The 22380-nt window shown below is 44.3% G+C and overlaps 1 protein-coding gene across 2 annotated transcripts in view; it reads left to right on the plus strand.

Annotated features, from left to right (window-relative positions):
* Positions 1-22380, plus strand: part of KANK4 (KN motif and ankyrin repeat domains 4) — a 154744-nt gene that overhangs the window by 80357 nt on the left and 52007 nt on the right. For both annotated transcript variants that reach the window (XM_056532890.1, XM_056532891.1), the window contains 3 exons: positions 3605-5257; positions 15670-15781; positions 16406-16612. In XM_056532890.1, coding sequence (XP_056388865.1) covers positions 3605-5257; positions 15670-15781; positions 16406-16612 — 1972 coding nt within the window. The remainder of the gene's footprint in view (positions 1-3604; positions 5258-15669; positions 15782-16405; positions 16613-22380) is intronic.

The following is a 22380-nucleotide window of genomic DNA, read 5'->3' on the forward strand; positions in this document are numbered from 1 at the left end:
CACTTCTGTATTTGACTCACCAATCCCTCCGTTCTGCTGCTCACTCATTCTGACATCCACTACTCAGGAAGGGGGCGTGTCTGAGGCAGCACTGAGTCCGACCTCACTCACCATGCATTCACCAATCTGCAGTCAACTGTGCTGTGCTTCATCCAGTCACTGCAGGCTGCTCTGTAACCTCCTCCTCTTTGTTTCCATGCTGCAGTCTGATAGGATAGGAGTGAGCACAGAGGAGTGCTAGTCTCGCCCTCACTTCCTGCCTATGCTTTAGCTAGGACAAAGATGATGGTGCAGCCAGACAGGATTATGTTCTGGAGGGTATGGGGACCCCTAGTAGTCTTTTTTTATAAGCCATGATTACAGGTGGGAGGGTGTTACAGAGCAGCCTGCAGTGATTGGATGAAGAGACCCAGCACAGCACAGCATACTCAGGGAGGAAGAGGTGTCATGCAGAGTGAGGACACACCCCCTCCAAAGCACAGAATGACAAACCAAATATAGGTGCTAGACTTATAAATCTTATATGTACATGATCAGGATTAGGCACTTAGTAACATATAATATTGTTTTTGTGGGATATGACAGGTACTCTTTAAGATTTTAAGGGGGAAAAAAAATCCTGTCCCCAGCCATCACCCCCTGTTAAAGTGCTGCCCTAGGCCTGGGCCTTCTTAGCCTTGTTAAAGATACAGGACTAGCTGCATCATGAAAAACATACTCGTCATGCTGATCACATGGGTGCAGTAGGTGCGCCCATGTGATCAGGACCAGGGCAAAGGTCATTATACACAGTGGCATCCCCATTCTGATCAGTGCTGATCCAAAGATGGAGGGATCCCCTTGGATTGCTTAACAGGGAATCCTATACCCATATGGCTCTATACCGGGTCCCCATTAAAGGGGTACCCCGCTGCTCAGTGTTTGGAACAGCGCCAAGAGCTTGTGACGTCATAGCCCCGCCCCCTCAATGCAAGTCTATGGGAGGGGGCGTGACGACTGTCACGCCCCCTCCTATAGACTTGCATTGAGGGGAGGGCGTGACATCATGAAGGGGCGGGGCTATGGCGTCACGAGCTCCCGGTGCCGGCTCCAGAATTCGGAACAGTTTGTTCCAATTGCTGAGCAGCGGAGTACCCCTTTAAGGACAGCCATCACATACATTACAGACTAAGCATCCAGAAATAATCTAAAATAGCCAAATTATGTATCTGTTACTTCCGCTGCTTATTAAATCTATTAATCTAATTCTGCCGCTCGCCGAGCGTATACGAGCCGCGCGGCCTGATTAATCGCCTTCATTAAACTAAGCGCCGATGTCATTTACATTTTCACTTAACCGCTCCTATCAGGCTCTGCAAAATGGGTCATCATATACAAAGAAAATGTTTTTCCTGAATTAACATAAATGAAGCAAACAAGGATTGGGACGTCGATATAAAATACAGTCATTCATAATATTATTAAAGAAAAGCGTCAAGAATGATAATATAACCCTGTAAATAGAGATTTACTGTTAGCTCAGTCTCCTATCGGAGTTAAAGGGGATGTCCCACCTAATGGAGTACCCAGCGCCAATCAGCTCTTTGGAAAAAGGTTCAGGTTTTCCTATAGCGGCCACTACAGGAGAAATGTGGTATTACATGATGCTTGTTTAAATGGTACTGTTAAAGGGGTACTCCGGTGGAATTATTATTTTTTTAAATCAACTGGTGTCAGAAAGTTAAACTGATTTGTAAATGACTACTATTTAAAAATCTTAATCCTTCCAATACTTATCAACTGCTGTATGCTTCAGAGGAAGTTGTGTAATTCTTTCTAGTCTGACCACAGTGCTCTTTGCTGACACCTCTGTCCGTGTCAAGAACTGTCCAGAGCAGGAGAGGTTTGCTATGGGGATTTGCTTCTGCTCTGGACAGTTCCGAACATAGACAGATGTGTCAGCAGAGAGCACAGTGGCCAGACAGAAAATAAATTAAAAAAGAAAAGAACCTTCCTGTGGAGCATACAGCAGCTAATGAGTACTGGAAGGATTAAGATTTTTAAATAGAAGTAATTTACAAATCTGTTTAACTTTCTGGCATCAGTTGACTTAAAAAAATTGTTTTCCACCAGAGTACACCTTTAAATAGGCACTCTCATTAAAACTAATTTTTGCTATTTACCATACTCCTTATGATAAATAAAAAAAAATTCTAATATACTTTGGTTAACAAAAATGAAGTTTTCTATGTTTTATTTGTGCTTAAAAAAGCTCAAGAACACATTTTTCCCCATCTCATATACAGACTTAGGACCGAAGCCTAAACACAGGAAGTGCAGCCTGGAGTGCTGAGGGGGGGGGGGGGGGGTGTCCAACCAACAGCATATGGCAGTTAAGTGTGAGAGGAGCTGTGATTGGATGAGGCTGGACCCCCCCCCCCCCTCAGCACTTCAGGCTGCACTTTCATTGTTTGGACCTCGGTCCTAAGTCTGTGTATGAAATGGGGGAAAATGTGCTCTTGAGCTTTTTTTTAAGCACAAATAAAACATAGAAAACATCAATTTTTTAATCCATAAGGAGTGCAATAGCAAAACTTTATTTTAATGAGAGTTACCCTTTAAGTCCTCCAGAATGAGAACCACTCTTTGAGGGTGTCTATAACAGTGCTTCCCAACCAGTGTGCCTCCAGCTGTTGAAAAACTACAACTCCCAACATGCACGCACACTGCTTAGGAAACATTGGTCTAGAGCAATAGATCTTCCGCTTGATAATGTCTAAATGCTCTTATAGGACATATGCAGTTAAGTTAGTTGTCACAGCTAAATGAGGACCAATCGTTGATCAGTTCTTAAAGGGGTACTTTGCCCCTAGAAAAACCCTGACCCAGAGGATGCCAATTGCCCCATAACAGGGGGGGGGGAAACTATTTCCTGACTTCAAATATAGCAATCAGAACAAAGCTCATGCACAGTGCAGAGGAGCAGACAGGGAATGAATACAGCTTTGTCTGTCCAACATCTAGAGGCACTCTGTGTGGAAAACACTGTCCTAAAACAAATCGATTTTCCCCTTGATGATGTCTAAATGCTCTTGTAGAGGGGTTAAACCTTTGTGTACCACAACAGGCCGCCCAAGCAACATCTATGTAGAAATGGAACAAGCAGATTAAAGAATCCAATTTCTTTTCGTCTGCTCTTTTTCCCTTACCCAAATTATTCCCATAGCTAAGGTAAGAGATTTGGGTAATGGAGATGTATTAGAAGTGAGATACCTGCAGTCCTCTCCCGTAATACAGGAGTTAAACCTTTGCTGTAATAGCCGCTATATTTGCTCCGGTTCCCTCCTTATAAAGCAGCCAGACAATAATAAGAAGCATTGATTTTTTCCCTACCCGATAACACGCAGTTTTGTGTCGTATTCGTGCACTGAGCTCTTGTTTTATGAGGCCAATATTCAACCCAAGAATCCACCAGGGACCTAGTGGCATCACTAATGCATGAGACACTAAACACTGAATGGGCTGAAGGTTGGTTAAGACCTTTTTAATGAATGTTTGAGCCTTTTGCCATAGAAGACCGTCTGGGAATACTAAGTTTGTTTCTCATTTCTTTCTTTTTTTCAAGGAGAAAATGCTGTTTCGAAGGAGGAACCGAAGGAGAACCGAGTGTCTTATTCCGTGGAGACGCCTTATGGGTTCCACCTGGACCTCGACTTTCTTAAGTACGTGCATGATATCGAAAAAGGGAATACCATCAAGAGGATCCACATTCACAGAAGAGCCAAGCAATCCAAGTTTAGCACGCTGCCTCGTAACTTTAGTGTGCCGGAAAATGGGTCGCAGTCCTACTCGGCAGCCTCGAGCAGAACCTGGAGTCCCAGCGGCCACAGGAGCGGCACAAGAGATGGGTTTTCAGGAAACGATTCCTCTTTGCGCCTGAGGTACGTCCACGAGTTGAACTATCGGAGAAAGGATACTGTCAGCGATGCCGCGTTAGAAGAATTGGCGCCTGAAGATTTTAGCGGCTGCAGGGATCGCCCACAATTCGCTCGAGCTTCTAGTCTTCCAGCCAGCCTTCCACAAAGCACAATGTCTTCTGATCAAACCCACTACTTGAAGGTCAGGTGTAACATGGGCGCCTTCAGCAACAGTTTACTGGGTTCCTCGGAGGAGCCGGCGAGTCCATCGCGACTCCAGTCCAATCAGCAGCTGGCAGCCGCATTCAAGAAGATCAAAGAACTGGAGGAACAGATAAAAACCATCCCAGAACTGCAAAAAACTATCTACGTCCTCGAAGGCAAAAACAACAAGTTAAACACTCAGCTGAAGTCACTTTCTCAATTCATAGGGAACGTAAAAGATCAGCGGGAAGAAGAGTTTTTGGAAAACAAGGCAAAAACGGAGAGCGTGGACAATGGAAATGGAGAAGTCAATGGACAGTTGAGCTACGACAATCTAAGCGACTCGCCGTTCTCCACCATCAAACAGCAGGTGACGGGTCTGACCAAGAGACTTGACGACCGGGCCAGGGAGGTGCACAATCTGAGGGTTTTGGTGGAGAAACAAAACAACGAATTGAAGGCCAAGGATGTGTATATAGCGGATTTGACCAAAATGTTGGAATGCATGGAGGAAAGCAGAAGGGAAAGTGGGAGTAAACACTTGAGGGATACGGCGGTCAACACGGAAGAAGTTCCAGCTGAAGAGAAGAAGGAAAGTCTTGATAAAGATACGTATGCCAATATAAGCCCTGAGACTCGGTCAGTAGGCTGTGGTGTCCATCATGCCGATCTGGATCTGGACACCGATCATAGTCTGGCCACCAATGAGACTGGCGCCGCGGCCCCTGTAGTACAGGATGAGATGTTGGTCGATGATAATAATGAATGTAGTAGAGTAGAAATGGATAGAATGACTAAGACTGACGCCAAAGAAGGTGATGTGGTGGACGCCTTGACGGACTCTCAGATTTGTGGCAATAACAAAGACTGCAACTATGAAGAACCTGTCCCTGTCAGGCACTGCCCCACTGTCCATCAACCCCCCGCAGATGCCTCCATAGGACAGTATGTTAAACGAATCCAGGACCTACTACAGGAACAGTGGACGTGTCTAGAACATGGATATCCGGATCTGGCCAGCGCCCTGAGACACCCGGCGTCCAAACTCAGCTCCATCCAGAACCAACTGGTGAATTCCCTCAACTTGTTGTCCTCGGTTTACTCCACCCAAACAACATCTGAGCGGGAGAATCTCAGGCCGGAGAGTCAGCCAGCAGGTCAGTGAGAGACAGCAAAATGTATTTTTAATTGTTTTGGAAATATGGATAAAAAAAAATCGGAAATTATGGCGGGAGCAGACGATAATTTTTTTTGGCATTTTTTCCTTTTCGGCATTTTTGTCCCAGCTTATCTCCACAGTAATAATTTCTACCTGACAGGCCAGTGACCGTGGAGAGGGGAGATGTTTATGTAATGTTTCCTGCCTCCCCGGTCATACGTCTTGGGGAGCCTCATCATGGAAGTGCATAGATAAGCCAAGTATGTGCGCTTAAAATAAGCAATAGAAGGCTGAGCCGAGAAAGGCATTCTGGAGTTTCCTTTGGACATTCTACTTATATCGTTAGAACGGTGGTCTCCAAACAGCGGACCTCCAGATGGTGCAAAGTTAAAAACTCAGGGCAGAGGAGCAGACAGGGAATGAATACAGCTTGGGCTATTCGGGCATGCTGCAAGTTGTAGTTGTAGTTGTGCAACAACTGGATTCCTGCAGTTTGGAGACCACCGTTCTAAAGATATAAGTAGAACCTCCAAAGGAAACTTAAGAATTTCTTCCTCGGCTTAGAAGAAGGTTAATAGAGTGTCCAAGCAAAGAGGATCATATGTATCAGTGGCTCTCCAAAGGTTGCAAAACTACAACTCCCAGCATGCCCGGACAGCCGTTGGCTGTCCGGGCATGCTGGGAGTTGTAGTTTTGCAACAGCTGGAGGTCCGAAGTTTGAAGACCACTGCAATAGAAAAAAGTTAGTAAGTTTATATATGTAATAAAAAATCCTTATGCTGCAATGGGGCCCCAGAGAAGAGGGGGCTGAGCCTAGATAAGCCCTGATTCATTACATTTTTTAGCAAACAAGTATTGGGAATCAGCCCAAGGGTCATTAATCTTTTAGGAAACCTGGCAGTAAGTGATAACTTTCCCCGCAGCGCCACCACAGGAGAAATTAGGCATTTCACGGTAGCCATTCAAGTCAGTGGGTTGTGGTGTAATGCAGGACAGAAGAAGAGGCGCCCTCTGTAACCATTCTTCATTAGACAATGAAATATCATGTGGATCCTAGACCCCCCCCCCTCCCCCTATTCTATTAACTCAGAATTACCTAATAGGGAGTATGAATATGGGGTTTGTAAACCGGACAACTCTTTAATTAAGAGTTAAGAACGAAAATGAATTACAACACTGAAAGCTATAAAACCCGATGTCATCTTGGGCCCTTATTGCTGTCTTTAAGATGCACACTGCCATGTAAAAAGTCTCAGCTATGAGTCCCCCCTGAGTAGCTTCAGTAAAGCTTCTATTTATTCAAACATCTTTAAAAGCATGAATACAATAATTACAACCCAACGCATTTCGGTCAATGAATGACCTTAATCATGGGCCCATGATTAAGGCCATGCATTGACCGAAACACGTCTGTTTGTAGCTCTTGTATCCATGGCTGTATACGTTTTTAAAGATGTTTAAATAAATGGAAGTTTTACTAAAGTTACCTTTTGCTGGAGTATTTTGTTTTCTTCTGCTTTATTTTGTTTCTCCATGTGCTGGTACTTTTTCTTGTGTGTGTCCTCATGTTATTTTAGACATACAAAAAGAGAGAGAAGCTGTAGCTGCATCCCCCTCCTCTCCCCTTATGGATACAAGAGCTACAAACAGACGTGTTTCGGTCAATGCATGGCCTTAATCATGGCCCCATGATTAAGGTCATTCATTGACAGAAATGCGTCGGGTTGTAATTATTGTATTCATGCTTTTAAAGATGTCTGCTTTAGGCTTCTTTTACACTGCTGGGTTGCACTCTGTCAAGAATGGACGTCAAACTCTCTTTTTTTGACAGCCGTCATTTTGACGGAGTGCAACTGGCAACAGCTAGTCCCGATGTACCTCATTATAGTCAATGGGGTCCGTCGGGTGCCACTGTTTTTTCAGCGAGAGTAGCAGGAGAAAAAGACGGTGCAAGCTCTATTTTTTCTCCCGCTATTTGCCCCGGCGGCCGTCTCACTACGTGTCCTAACGGTAGTGTTAATGAGGCCTTACCGTGTGACTTGACAAGTTTTTTGTGGGGACTAGGGTAGTTTGTGAGCTTCAACATGGAGCATGCAGAAATTTCTTCTCCTCCCATTTCGCAGCACATAGTTTTACAGACAGAGAATCTGCAGCTGCACCTCCTCACCTCCCTCTCTGTCTTAGGGCCTATTCCGCTTGCGGAATTCTGACTCATATTAAAGCCCATTGACTTCTATGGGATACCGTACACCCATTCACACTTCTGAATTTCCGATTGCGGAATTCCGCTAGCAGAAATTCAGAAGCCTGAATGGGAGTGCGGAATCCCATAGAAGTCTATGGGCTTTAATTTGAGGCGGAATTCCACAAGCGGAAATTTTGCCGTGTGAATAGATCTTTAGTCAGTGGATTGCGCTCGGAAATGCATTACTGTCTATGGAGACAGCACATTTTTGAGCGGTCCTAATGCTAGTATGTTCTGATGTTTGTGGAATGTCTGTCCGTGTTTTCCGGGCAGAGGTTCCACATATATTCCGCTGTGTGAACGTAGCCTTTCTATGTTATTTCTGACAACTTTAAGAGGGAGTACTGATGTTTCTGAACTTTTACTTTGAGCCTGCACGTCCTACCTCCCTTAGGCTAGATTTCCACTTAGTTTTTTTTCTGGCAGTTTTTGGATATCTGTCACTGCAGTTTTTGAGCCAAAGTCAGAAGTGGATCCATAAGGAAGGAGAAATGTAAGTCCTTCCTTCATATGTCCTATTCCTTTTGAATACACTTCTGGCTTTGGATCAAATACTGCAGAGGCAATATTCCAAAAACTGCCAGAAAAAAAAAACAAGTGAAAATCTAGCCTTATTTTATTTATTTATTTATATAGCGCCTACAGATTCCGCAGCGCTTACAATTATGGGGTACAAACAAAGCCTTACAGATACAGAGAAAGAAACTGCAGCTGCATCTCCCTCCTCTCCCCTCCTCACTGTCTTCTGTAACAGTATTGTTTTTGGCAAAGTTTAGGGGCATTAAACAAGTTTGTGAACTTTTACAGTAATCCTACAGACAGGGCAAGAGGGCTACATGGGGCCCTTATCCTCCAAAAGTGGAATGGCAACAGGAATAGGCAAGAAAGAACGTTTTCTCAGCATTTTCTTTTGGGAATGTTTCTCTTCTCCATTGTTCTGGAAAGGAAGAAGAAATGAGGAATAGGAAGAGAGGAAGGAAATAATAAGCAAGATGGGAGAGAAGAAGCAAGGAGCAGGAGAATAAGGAAAATAAGAAATGAGAGAACAGAGAAAGGGGGAGAAGAAATAAGGAAGAAGGGCCATGTAGTTTTGCAACAGCTGGAGGCACCTTGGTTGGGAAACACTGGTGTTGGGCCTGTGTGGACTGAGCATGACACAAGGATGGGCCCTGCAACAGGGACAAAGGCAGCGGCACTCACTCTATGTTCCTATGGAAGGAAAATAAAGACAATAGGAAATGAGAGAACAGAGAGAAGGAAGAAGAAATTAGGAAGAAAGAGAGGGAATAAGGAAACAATAAGGATAGAGGCAATACAGAACAGAAGAAGGAATGAAGGGAGGAAGAAATAATGAAGAAAAGGAGAAAAGAAGGAATGAGAAAAGGAAGATAGGGAAATAGAAATATGGAATATTGAGAATAGAGGATGCAAGGCAGGAAAGATAGAATAAAGAAAAGCTAAAGAAATAAGAGAAAAAAGAGAGGGAAAAAAGAAACAATGAAGAAAGAGAGAGGGAGAAGGGAAGTGAGGAAGGAAAGAAGGAGGCAGAACAGAAAAAGGAATGAGGGGAGGAGGAGAAGCAGGAAAAATAATGAAGACAGGAAGAAAGGAGGAAGCAAGGAAGGAAGAAAAAAGAAAGAATGAGATAAGCAAAATAGTGAAGTAGAAATAAGGATATTTGGTGAGAAAAGAATGCAAGGCAGGAAAAGAGTAATGAAGTGAAGCTGAAAGAATAAGAGAAGGAAGAAGAAAACAATTAACATAGAAGGAAAGCAGAATAGAAGTAGTGATGATGGGAAGAAGAGATAATGCAGAGAGGGAGAAAAGGAGGAAGCAAGGAAGGCAGAAAAAAGAAAGAATGGGAAAAGGAAGATCGGAAACATTGAAGAGAGGGAAGAAGAAACAATGAGGAGAGCGAAGAAGAAACAATATAGAAAGGGAAGAAGAAACAATGAGGAGAGAGAAGAAGAAACAATGAAGAGAGGGAAGAAGAAACAATATAGAGAGGGAAGAAGAAACAATGAAGAGAGAGAAGAAGAAACAATGAAGAGAGGGAAGAAGAAACAATGAAGAGAGGGAAGAAGAAACAATATAGAGAGGGAAGAAGAAACAATGAAGAGAGGGAAGAAGAAACAATATAGAGAGGGAAGAAGAAACAATGAAGAGAGGGAAGAAGAAACAATATAGAGAGGGAAGAAGAAACAATGAAGAGAGGGAAGAAGAAACAATATAGAGAGGGAAGAAGAAACAATGAAGAGAGAGAAGAAGAAACAATATAGAGAAGGAAGAAGAAACAATGAAGAGAGAGAAGAAGAAACAATGAGGAGAGGGAAGAAGAAACAATGAAGAGAGGGAAGAAGAAACAATATAGAGAGGGAAGAAGAAGCAATGAAGAGAGGGAAGAAACAATGAAGAGAGGGAAGAAGAAACAATGAAGAGAGGGAAGAAACAATGAAGAGAGGGAAGAAACAATGAAGAGAGGGAAGAAGAAACAATGAAGAGAGGGAAGAAGAAACAATATAGAGAGGGAAGAAGAAACAATGAAGAGAGGGAAGAAGAAACAATATAGAGAGGGAAGAAGAAACAATGAGGAGAAGGAAGAAGAAACAATGAGGAGAGGGAAGAAGAAACAATAAAGGGAGAAGGGACGTGAGGAAGGAAAGGAGAAAAGCAGAACAGAAGAAGGAATGAGAGAAAAGAAGAAATAATGAGCTGGAAAGGTGGCGAGAGCAAGGAAGGAAATAGGGATAGAAGAAAAGAAAAAGTGAATAAAGGAAGGAGGAACAAGAAGAATGGTTGGAAGACAGATTGGAAAATACAGTATAATGAGAGAAGGAAGGAAAGAGGGAGGAGAAGAGGAAAGGAAGGAGAGGAAGGAAAGAGGGAGGAGAAGAGGAAAGGAAGGAGAGGAAGGAAAGAGGGAGGAGAAGAGGAAAGGAAGGAGAGGAAGGAAAGAGGGAGGAGAAGAGGAAAGGAAGGAGAGGAAGGAAAGAGGGAGGAGAAGAGGAAAGGAAGGAGAGGAAGGAAAGAGGGAGGAGAAGAGGAAACGAAGGAGAGGAAGGAAAGAGGGAGGAGAAGAGGAAAGGAAGGAAAGAGGGAGGAGAAGAGAAAAGGAAGGAGAGGAAGGAAAGAGGGAGGAGAAGAGGAAAGGAAGGAAAGAGGGAGGAGAAGAGAAAAGGAAGGAGAGGAAGGAAAGAGGGAGGAGAAGAGGAAAGGAAGGAGAGGAAGGAAAGAGGGAGGAGAAGAGGAAAGGAAGTAGAGGAAGGAAAGAGGGAGGAGAAGAGGAAAGGAAGGAGAGGAAGGAAATAGGGAGGAGAAGAGGAAAGGAAGGAGAGGAAGGAAAGAGGGAGGAGAAGAGGAAAGGAAGGAAAGAGGGAGGAGAAGAGAAAAGGAAGGAGAGGAAGGAAAGAGGGAGGAGAAGAGGAAAGGAAGGAAAGAGTGAGGAGAAAAGGAGAGGATGGAAAGAGGGAGGAGAAGAGGAATTGAGAGAAAGGAAGGAGCTGGAGCTAAAATCAGCAGAAAGTAAAATATATTCAATGATCTGTTTTTCTAATCCTGCTCTCGTCTTGTGTTGTTGTTCTATCATTCGCCGTCTTATTCTATTCCTTGCAGAATGTTCTGATTTTCTTTGTGACCTTTCTCTTCTTGCCTCTACCCTTTGTTTCGCGGTGTTTCTCTCATTGGCATGGTAACCAGGATCTTCTAAACATGTCATCAATACGATTTCACTCGGGTTTATTCTTGAATATTTGTCAGGGCTTCACGTTTTATTTATTAATTTTTTTTACTTTTTTTTGGATCTTCCAGAGGACACGCTCAATCATTTCTAGCGCTCCACCAGTCAGACATTGTTATCGGTGACGCCGGATCTGGCCCATAGGCCTCTTGTCGTTTTTTTTTTTGTCTGTAATATTATGGTAATTGTGTATGTTACATCATGGAACACGGTGGACACTGCCAGAACTCTGCCAACGGGAGTTGCGTCCTGTACCTCAGTCCACTTCTCTCTGCTCAGTGTATTCTGCCAAACCCCCCCCCCCCCGTGCACAAATGAACATGAAATTATCAGCATTTGCCTTTTATGGCCGAGAGAAGACAAATATTCTGTTTAAAGGGAACAAAACAGTATTAGGGCCTTTCCTTGTATCATGCTTGGTCCCCATAGGCCCTACAACAGTGTTTTCCAACAAGGATGCCTCCAGCTGTTGCAAAACTACAACTCCCATCATGCCCGGACAGCCGAAGGCTGTCCGGACATGCTGGGAGTTTTAGTTTTGCAACAGCTGGAGGTACCCTAGTTGGGAGACACTGTTGTGGTGAGCCACGGGGTGTGATGTAAGGTGTAAGGGGCAGATGTTGTTGCCCAGGGGTAGATGGTATTAACCCCTTTGTGTTCGTGACGCCAGGGTGTGATTTAACCTTAAAGGGGTATTCCAGGCCAAAACTTTTTTATATATATCAACTGGCTCCGGAAAGATAAAAAGATTTGTAAATTACTTCTATTAAAAAATCTTAATCCTTCCAATAGTTATTAGCTTCTGAAGTTGAGTTGTTGTTTTTTTCTGTCTAACTGCTCTCTGATGACTCACGTCCTGGGAGCTGTGCAGCTCCTATGGGGATATTCTCCCATCATGCACAGCTCCCGGGACGTGACATCATCATTGAGCAGTTAGACAGAAAACTTCTGAAGCTAATAACTATTGGAAGGATTAAGATTTTTTAATAGAAGTAATTTACAAATCTGTTTAACTTTCAGGAGCCAGTTGATATATATATATATATATATATATATATATATATATATATATATATATATGAAAGGTTTTGCCTGGAATACCCCTTTAATCACCCAAAGGTAGCACCACTAGTCCTAGGTTAGGCAAATAATAGTCCAAGGCCAGGTCAGTAGCTTTTACTGAGATAGAGAAGTGTTACAGTCTATACGGTTCGGCCAGGATCCCAGAGAGGGGACCAGTAACACAGGGGGCAGTAACACAGCAGCTGATAAGTACTGGAAGGATTAAGAATTTTAAATAGAAGTAATTTACAAATCTGTTTAACTTTCTGGCACCAGTTGGTTGAAAAAATGTTTTTTTTCCACAGGAGTGCCCCTTTAAACCCGTAACCCATCTGGAACACCTCAATATGAACTGATGTCCCCCTAGAGGAATATTTAGAAATGAAATTGATGCCTATATTATTTCGTCATTTTGCAAACATTTTGCTCTATGTTCTATTTATTTTGTATTAACCTATTAAAGACAAACAACTGGCCCAGTAGTGGAGGATAATCTGAGCTTTGTCCTCCCCGGTCCATAAATATTCCATCTCATCCAGGAAGCATTGGCTCCAGTTTGGCTTCTTGTCTCCAGCAATGAGGATTTATTACAGAGAGGGTGGGCTTCCATAAGCCCCCCACATGACCTCACTTGCCCCCTGCATACTAATACTATATATGCAGGCTCCTCAGGGAGCTGTAGACCGAGCATATGTGACCTTTGGATCAAAGTGGTCATCTACACTGGAGACCTCAATAAATCAAGCAGTAAGCTGCCTGCGTAGTAGAATCTGCTTAAAGGGGAACTCCAGTCGAAAATTTTTTTTTTATTTTTTTTTTATCAACTGGTGCCAGAAAGTTAAACAGATTTGTAAATGACTTCTATTAAAAAAAATCTTTACCCTTCCAGTACTTATTAGCGGCTGTATGCTACAGAGGAAATTCTTTTCTTTTTGAATTTCTTTTTTGTCTTGTCCACAGTGCTCTCTGCTGACACCTCTGTCCGTGTCAGGAACTGTCCAGAGCAGCATAGGTTTGCAATGGGAATTTTCTCCTGCTCTGGACAGTTCCTGATACGGGCATCAGTTGTCAGCAGAGAGCACTGTGGACAAGACAAAAAAAAAATCCAAAAAGAAAAGAATTTCCTCTGTAGCATACAGCTGATAAAAAGTACTGGAAGGGTAAAGTTTTTTTTAATAGAAGTCATTTACAAATCTATTTTATTTTCCTTGATTTACAAATCTGTTTAACTTTCAGGCACCAGTTGATTTAAAAAAAAATAAAAATCCCTTAAGAAAAATTTCCTTTAAAGGGGTACTCCGGTGAAATGTTTTTTATTTTTTTTAATGAACTGGTGCCTGGAAGTTAAACAGATTTGTAAATTACTTCTATTTAAAAATCTTAATCCTTTCAGTACTGATCAGCTGCTGTATACTCCACAGAAATTGCATATCTTTCTCGCGTTCTTTCCAGTCTGACCACAGTGCTCCCTGCGGACACCTCTGTCCATGTCAGGAACTGTCCAGAGCAGGAGAGGTTTGCTATGGGTATTTGCTTGTACTCTGGACAGTTCCTGACATGGACAGAGGTGTCAGCAGAGAACACCGTGGTCAGACTGAAAAGAATTCCCGAAAAAAATACAACTTTCTGTGGAGCATACAGCAGCTGATAAGTACTGGAAGGATTAAGATTTTTAAATAGAAGTAATTTACAAATGTTTAAGTTTCTGGCACCAGTTGATTTAAAAAAAAAAATTTCCACCAGAGTACCCCTTTAAAGGAAAAATATTAGCTACCTAAGGGATGACAAATCTGTCATCTTTTTATAGGTCCGTATGAACAATAGGGAATTTTTTATTGCTTATATCATTGTTTCCCAACCAGTGTGACTCCAGCTGTTGCAAGACTACAACGCCCAGCATGCCCGGACAGCCGTTGGCTGTCCGGGAATGCTGGGAGTTGTAGTTTTGCAACAGCTGGAGGCACCCTGGTTAGGAAACACTGGCTTTTGTAGTGCAGCATAGGCAATTTAGAGAATAATGTAGAGGTTCTTGTGTATGCCTTGTGCTTACCTGTTTTAAACATGAATTTGCAGCCATATTGATTGCAATTCAATCACTGAAATGATTTCCTAATGCTGCTTACATTTCCCATAAATACTCTGGCTTTGTAAAGAGAGGGAGTGGAGTCTGATCACTGCACCTGGTCATCTAGTTAGGCTGCTGGTCCTGGAGGTCACCCAGGTGAACTCAATAGATTCATATGTGGTTAGGTGTCAGTTTTGATGTGTTTTCTTATTTAAAATGTGTTTTTGTAGGTAGATATTGCCATGAGGAGAAAGTTATTTCAGCTATAATCACAATAAAGATGGGTTATGTTGTTTTCTGTTGAATTTTTATTCCATTTTTGTCTGTTCTTGCTAAAATTCTTCAAAATCACAGTAAAAAATGGCATGTTAAATCAGCAAAAACATAGAAATGCAGCAAAGAAATACTATATAATTACTATATATACTGATCCCATAGAGGTAGCAGCAGCACTATACAGATAGAGCTGGAGGGGAGGTGTGTAATACTATATATACTGATCCTATAGAGATAGCAGCAGCAGTATACAGTTAGAGCTGAAGGGGAGGTGTATAACTCCTATATAGACTGATCCCAGAGAGATGGCAGCAGCAGTATACAGATAGAGCTGGGGGAAGGATATAACTACGATATATCCTGATCCCATAGAGATAGCAGCAGTATACAGATTGAGCTGGAGCAGAGGTGTATAACTCCTATATATCCTGATCCTATAGAGATAGCAGCAGTATACAGATAGAGCTGGAGCAGAGGTGTATAACTCCTATATATCCTGATCCCATAGATGCAACAGCAGTATACAGATAGAGCTGGAGAGGAGGTGTATAACTACTATATACCCTGATCCCATCTAGATAGCAGCAGTATACAGATAGAACTGGAGGGGAGGTGTATAACTACTATATATCCTGATCCCATGTAGATAGCAGCAGTATACAGATAGAACTGGAGGGGAGGTGTATAACTACTATATACCCTAATCCCATAGAGATAGCGGCAGTATACAGAGAGAGCTGGAGGGGAGGTGTATAACTACTATATATTCTGATCCCATCTAGATAGCAGCAGCAGCAGCAGTATACAAAGAGAGCTGGAGGGGAGGTGTTTAACTACTATATATCCTGATCCTATAGAGATAGCAGCAGCAGTATACAGATAGAGCTGGAGAAGAGGTGCATAACTATTTATCCCAGTCCCATAGAGATAGCAGCAATATACAGATAGAGCTAGAGGAGAGGTGTATAAGTGTCGTCCTCCACAGTAGATGCCCAATATAATTCATATCTGGGTTTCCCTGTACAGAAGCGTCTCCCAGGAGCCTGAAGTCTATAATGAAGAAAAAAAACAGCAGCGGCCGCTCGGCTGGAGAGACTCGAGCTAAGAAGAATCTCCAGTTTGTTGGGGTCAATGGTGGGTAAGCATCACAGAGGACGCACACACTACCACATGTAAATATAATCAGAATATAAGGGTCTATTATAGTGTTTCCCAACCATGGTGCCTCCAGCTGTTGCAAAACTACAACTCCCAGCCTTCGGCTGTCCAGGCATGCTGGGAGCTGTAGTTTTGCAACAGCTGGAGGCACCTTGGTTGGGAAACACTGCTCTATTACATAACTGAAGATAATTCCATAAAAGTCCCAGATCATTCAATTCATATCGTTGATGTTATAGAATATTATAGTAAATATTTTGATAAAATAAGTTAAGTCGAGATAAACATGGTTTCATCCTTCAAAAAAAAAAAAAAACTAAATAAATAAATAAAATAAGTAAATTTATAGAACAGCGCCACCCCTGTCCATAGGTTGTGTGTGGTATTGCAGCTTAGACTCATTCAATTCACTAGAGCTGAAGTAACCGATGGACCGGAGTGGTGTTGTTTCTGAAAGAAGGTGGCAATTTATTATTTTTATTCTTTTTATCTTGTGTAATTTCTTAATTTTACTGTGTTGTGCTACATTGTTATGGATTCTAGGAAGTTAAATAAAATGTAAACTGAGGCTGAACAAATTTATACTCTAATCTTGTGTCCATAGTTATGAGACAACATCTAGTGAGGATTCTACTTCCTCTGGGGACGACGGAGACAGCGATGGTGAGGAGGGGACCGAGATGGCCTCACAGGGTGGAGATGGTGACCGCACGGACAACATGGCCCAGCAAGAAGCTGAAAAGGAGGAAGAGAAGTTACTGGAAACTCCGGGCCCAACAATATCATCAGAGGCTCCACAGAGTGTGCAGAGGTAAATGTTCACTACTATACTCCAGAGCTGTACTCACTATTCTGCTGGTGAGATCACTGTGTACATACATTACATTACTTATCCTGTACTGATCCTGAGTTATTTCCTGTATTATACTCCAGAGCTGTACTCACTATTCTGCTGGTGAGGTCACTGTGTACATACATTACATTACTTATCCTGTACTGATCCTGAGTTATATCCTGTATTATACTCCAGAGCTGTACTCACTATTCTGCTGGTGAGGTCAATGTGTATATACATTACATTACTGATCCTGTACTGATCCTGAGTTATATCCTGTAAATCTTTTATTAGAAAAATATAAATCATAACAAACACAGAACCAGCACAACTTTGCCATAATGGAAAACAACAAAATGAAATAACATAAACCCAAACTTTTCAAGAACAAAAATCCTGCCTAAACGGCAAGCCCAGCTTTTCCTAAAAATACTAATACTACACCAAACATAACCAAACACACTCACATGCATGCATACCTAATGTGCAAAAACAAAAAATAAAATTGCATATTTAGCTTTAACAAAAAAAAAAAAAAAAAAAAAAAAAAAATTTTTATAAATATTATATATATTGCAAACATAAAACAACCCAAAAAAGTCCACAACAGATACACAAATACAACGAAAAAAAAAAAAAAATAAAAAATAAATAAAAAAAAAAAAAAAAAAAATGGTTCGACTGCCATCTATCACTACTATAAACACTATATAATACACAAACCAAGATATAAAACAAACAAAATTATAATATTTACTAAATATACTATATACATACTATATACATATAACCTATATACACCTATAAATATACAGAAAACACACCTACAAATATAATAAAACAACCTACTCTAAACTGTCCCTTCACCCGCACCACCCACCCTCCTGTACATGGGTCAGAGTCCATAGAGTCCATAGCCCTCAATGTCCAGTCCATAACTGACCCATGCCAGGTCCACCAAAACAAACAACCACCACCACCCACAAATACACCCTCCCAACCTAGAACTCCTCCCAACCAACTTTACCATAACCAGCTTTATAATATACAAAAACAAACAATACAACCCACTTTAGGCCCAAGTTCGGTGCCTGTAAGCCCTACATAACTTTAGCGTCTGAAAACAAAACAAAAAGCTATGGTGCACATGCATTAGCCCACCACCAGGAAGAAGGATGGCAATCCTGATACATACAAAATATTTACATTCTTTCCCTAACTGCACCCTACCTCTCACCCTACCATTATCCCTAAAGATAAACTGACCCTACTATCACCCTAACCCTGTCCCTACATCACTGTCCCTAACCAAAACCAGGGTACTCTACCCAAAAGGTCTAGTACCTAGGGCACATCAAAACAAAACCCTCTCCATAGGAGAGAAGCCCTACTGGTACCAAGACTGCCATACTCCAAAGACCTGATCTTCCCGAGGTCACCGGTGATGTTCCTACAGACCTCCACCTCGGAGAGGACTTTCCGCTGTGTAGACACTAAACACCGTGCATTCCACGTGTAGTATCTAACCACTAAACTGACTAAGAATAAAGTGCCCCGATCACGGCCACCCAGGGTCCTGAATGCCCCATAAGCCCATTCCGGATAGGTAAGGCCGGCAAGTTGACTCCAGCCGATGGAAGCGCCCACCCTGTTGTAGACCCCTATATTAAAGGGACAATGAAGCAGGAAGTGGTCCATGCTTTCCAGCATGTCCCCGCACTCTTCTCGGGGACACCCCCGGTCATCAGATCTCCTACACTTCAAATTGTCCCTCACATATAGCTTCCCCTGAAAGCAGCGCCAGGCCAAGTCCCAAAACTTCTGGGGGATCCTTTTCATGTTTAAAAGATACAACCCCACCCTCAGATCCCGACCTGGGCAGTCCCTGAGCGCCAGAGGCTTCTGGAAGTGGGTCAACAGAACCCGTTTGTCAAGGAACTGCCTTGACTGGGTCCTGATCTCCCACACTCCCAGACCCCACCGACGTATCGCCTTCAGAGTCGGGGTAGCGTAAGCCGGAAGGTATCCATGGGGCGTACGGAGGTCCTTCACTTGCCCTCCTGTCTCCCATTCCTGGAAGAAAGGCCGAAACCACTCCCTGCAGGAGAATACCCACGGAGGAGCCCTCTCTGACCAAAGGTTTGAGATGTTGGCTTTCAAGAAGGTGTTCGTTAAGAACACCACGGGGTTACCATAGATAAACCCCCTAGTCTCCTCGTGCGGTACGTAACCTCCCTCTTGACTAGGTTCATCCTGTTCCCCCATAACAGATGGAAAAACAGGCTGTAGACCCTAGTGTAGTAAGCCTCTGGCAAGATACATACACTGCCCAGATAGATAAACAAGGGAAGCAGGTACGATTTGATCAGGTGTACCCTTTCCCTGAGGGTCATAGACCAACCCTTCCACTGATTCACCTTCTGAGTGGCATCCTGGAGCTTACCATCCCAGTTTTTGGTGGGATAATCATCCTGGCCGAATGTGATGCCCAGAAGTTTTGCTGACTCTTGGGGCCCTGGAAGGGTGTCCGGGAGATCAAACGTGGGATCTCCCCCTCCCAGCCAGAGACTTTCACACTTATCCTGGTTGATCTTAGACCCGGATGCCTCCGAGTAGCGATCCACCTCCGACATCACCATCTCGACCTCCACCCTCGAGGAGACGAAAATGGTGACATCGTCAGCGTACGCCACCACTCTCTGGGCGACATCCAGCTCCGCCAGACTCATCCCGACTCCCGCCAACGGCCCACAATCTACCCTCCGGATGAAGGGATCGATTGCGAACACGTATAAAAGCGGGCTCAAGGGACAACCCTGACGGACTCCGGACCCCACCTCAAAAGAGCGGCCAGACCAACCGTTCACCAGCGGGAAACTCTCTGCCCCTGCATACAAGATCTTAAGCCAATTAACAAAAGTACTCGGTAAGCCATATCTCAGGAGGACGGACCAGAGGTACTCGTGGTTCACCCGATCAAATGCTTTGGCCTGATCCAGGGACAACAAGTACCCCTTCCAGAGACCTGCACTACTCCGCTCCACTGCCTCCCTGACACTAAGGACAGCACTTAAGGTGCTTCGGCCTGGAACAGAGCAGTGCTGGGCCCCCGAAAGGAGTCGGGGGGCAAACTTCACCAGCCGATTAAACAGTATCTTGGCCAGAAGCTTCCTGTCCGTATTGAGAAGAGCTATGGGTCTCCAATTCTCAATACGGCTGGGATCTTTACCCTTTGAGAGAAGAATCAGGGCTGACCTCCTCATTGACTTTGACAGAGTGCCCGAGGAGAGACACTCATTGAATACCTCAGTCAAGAGGGGAGCTAAAGACTCCTTAAAGGTCCTGTACCACTCGGATGTTAAGCCATCCGGACCTGGCGACTTCTTAGGGGCGAACCCCTCGATCGCCAGTCTCACTTCCTCTTCCCTGATTTCTTCTGCCAAAACATCAAGAGAGGGGTCTACCCCTGGCTCAGGAATGGTTTCAGCCAGGAAAGCCGACATCCTGTCTCGATCTAGATCCTTCCTTCCCAAGAGGTGTGAGTAGAAGGATCTGACGACCTCCAAAATCCCTGATCTGGACCGATTCAGAGATCCCGTACTATCAATCAGTCCTGAGACCACTTTACTACTCACTGACATCTTACAGTTTCTGTAAGGGTCGGGCGAGCGGTACTTCCCGAAATCCCTCTCAAAAACCAAAGATGCGTGCCTATCATACTGACACCTCATCAGCAAGGACTTCACTCTGGAGATATCCTCTCGGCTACCTCCAGTCGAGACGAGAAGCTCGAGTTTCCTCCTCAGACCCTGATACAGGCGATACCTGTTCAGGGACCTGAGGCTCGAGAGCTGGCGGAAGAACCCCGCAACCCTCTTCTTGAATATCTCCCACCACTCAGACTTACTACTACATGGGTCCAGTAAAGGTACCTGACTCTGAAGAAAATCCTCAAAGGACTGTCTTATCTCCGCTTCCTCCAGGAGGGACGAATTCAGCTTCCAATAACCTTTACCCATCCGGGGGGTCTCTGAAACATTCAAGGAAAAAGAAATCATACAGTGATCGGAGAACTCCACCTCAACCACGGACACTGCGGAAGAGACGGCTTCCTCCTTTAAATAAAACCTGTCTATCCTAGACCTGCAGCTACCTCGATGATAGGTGAAACCCACGTGGCCTGAGGGGCTCCGGATGTGGGCATCCTCTAGGCGAGCTTCCCTAACTATACTATTGAGGGCTATGCTATCATAAGCCAGCCGATCATTGGAGCCTCTCCTATCTTGGGACCTTGTGACAGTATTGAAATCCCCTCCAAAGATCACCTGTCGGCTTGTAAAAAGAAAGGGCTTAATCCTCATAAAGAGATCTTTACGGTCCCACTTGGTTTGTGGGGCGTAGATGTTAATGAGCCGAAGCTCTTGCCCCTTCATGAGGACATCTAAGATCAGGCACCTCCCCATTTCTAACTCAATAACCCGTCTGCATTCAACAGGAGCGGTAAAAAGGACCGCCACCCCACTATACGGCTCAGCCGCAAGAGACCAGTGGGAGGGGCCGCGCCTCCACTCTCTCCTGGTTTTTACCAGGGAGGCTAGATCTAACAACCTGGTCTCCTGTAAAAAGAAAATGTCGGCATCAACACGGCCGAGAAAATCAAAGGCTGCGAATCTAGCCGTATCAGACTTTATGCTGGCACAGTTAATAGATGCCAGCGTCAATGGGTTGAGTGCCGCCATCATGGGTGATTGAGTTAGATGGCCCTAACCCCCATTATCTCTGTTTTTTCTTCACCCCCTCATCCCCAGATGAGGAGGCTTCTTTCTCTTTGGACCGTTTTTTTGGATTCTGATTGGTCCATTTTTGAATCCCCATTTCCACCTGGCTCCGGTTTGGCCCCATCCCCTGAGGAAATTGCCCCATCAGGACAGGGCCCAGTTCCCCCCGGAGGCTCCCCCACTTCAGGCACCCCATCCTCGACCCCCCCCCTCCATGGAGGGGGAGGAGATGTCATCAAGGACAGAGTACCGGTTAGACAGATCAATCAGAGGGGGGGCAGGTAAGCTTCCGCTTGGGACCTGGTCCATAGGACGAGGACTAGAGGGCTCCGACCTCTTCTTTCTCCCTTTACTGGCCTTTTTTTTTGGCCTCTCTTCACCTTCCTCATCCACACTTTCATAGTGGGAGGAATCGGAAAGATCGGCCTTGCTGCCCTCTTCTTTACAGATTCTCCCCATTTCCTCATCCAGCACATTCTCCTCCAGGGCCTCAGCAGTTTCAGGACTAACCTCTGGAGCAGGGCCAGAAGCTACCCCTGCCACATGGGAACTCTCCAGTTCCCTGCTCCTTCTCCGATTAGCCTCCCGCCTCAGCTTGGCGGGACTTTTCCTCTTCACTGACCCTGTTGCACCTTCTCCCGCGCTCGTGCCCTCCCCAGCTGAGGCAACATTACTGCTCTCCCCAGCCAAGGTGACCGTCGCACGGGCAAAGGCGCTAGGACAACGGCTGAAAGGGTGTCCTAAGACACCACACAGATGACACCGGGTCTGCCTACAGGATGCGGCAAGATGACCTACCCCACCGCACAGTGCACAGACCTGCACGGTACAGGCTGCGCTAAAGTGAGTGGGGCTGCCACACCTGTGACAGACCTTGGGCTGCCCCTGGTAGAAAACTTGGATTCTGTCTCTCCCAAGAAAAGCAGCTGATGGGATGTGGGCAACAGTGCTCCCCGAACGCTTCAG

This window comes from Hyla sarda, chromosome 7, assembly GCF_029499605.1.
Source record: "Hyla sarda isolate aHylSar1 chromosome 7, aHylSar1.hap1, whole genome shotgun sequence".
NCBI classification, from domain to species: Eukaryota; Metazoa; Chordata; class Amphibia; order Anura; family Hylidae; genus Hyla; species Hyla sarda.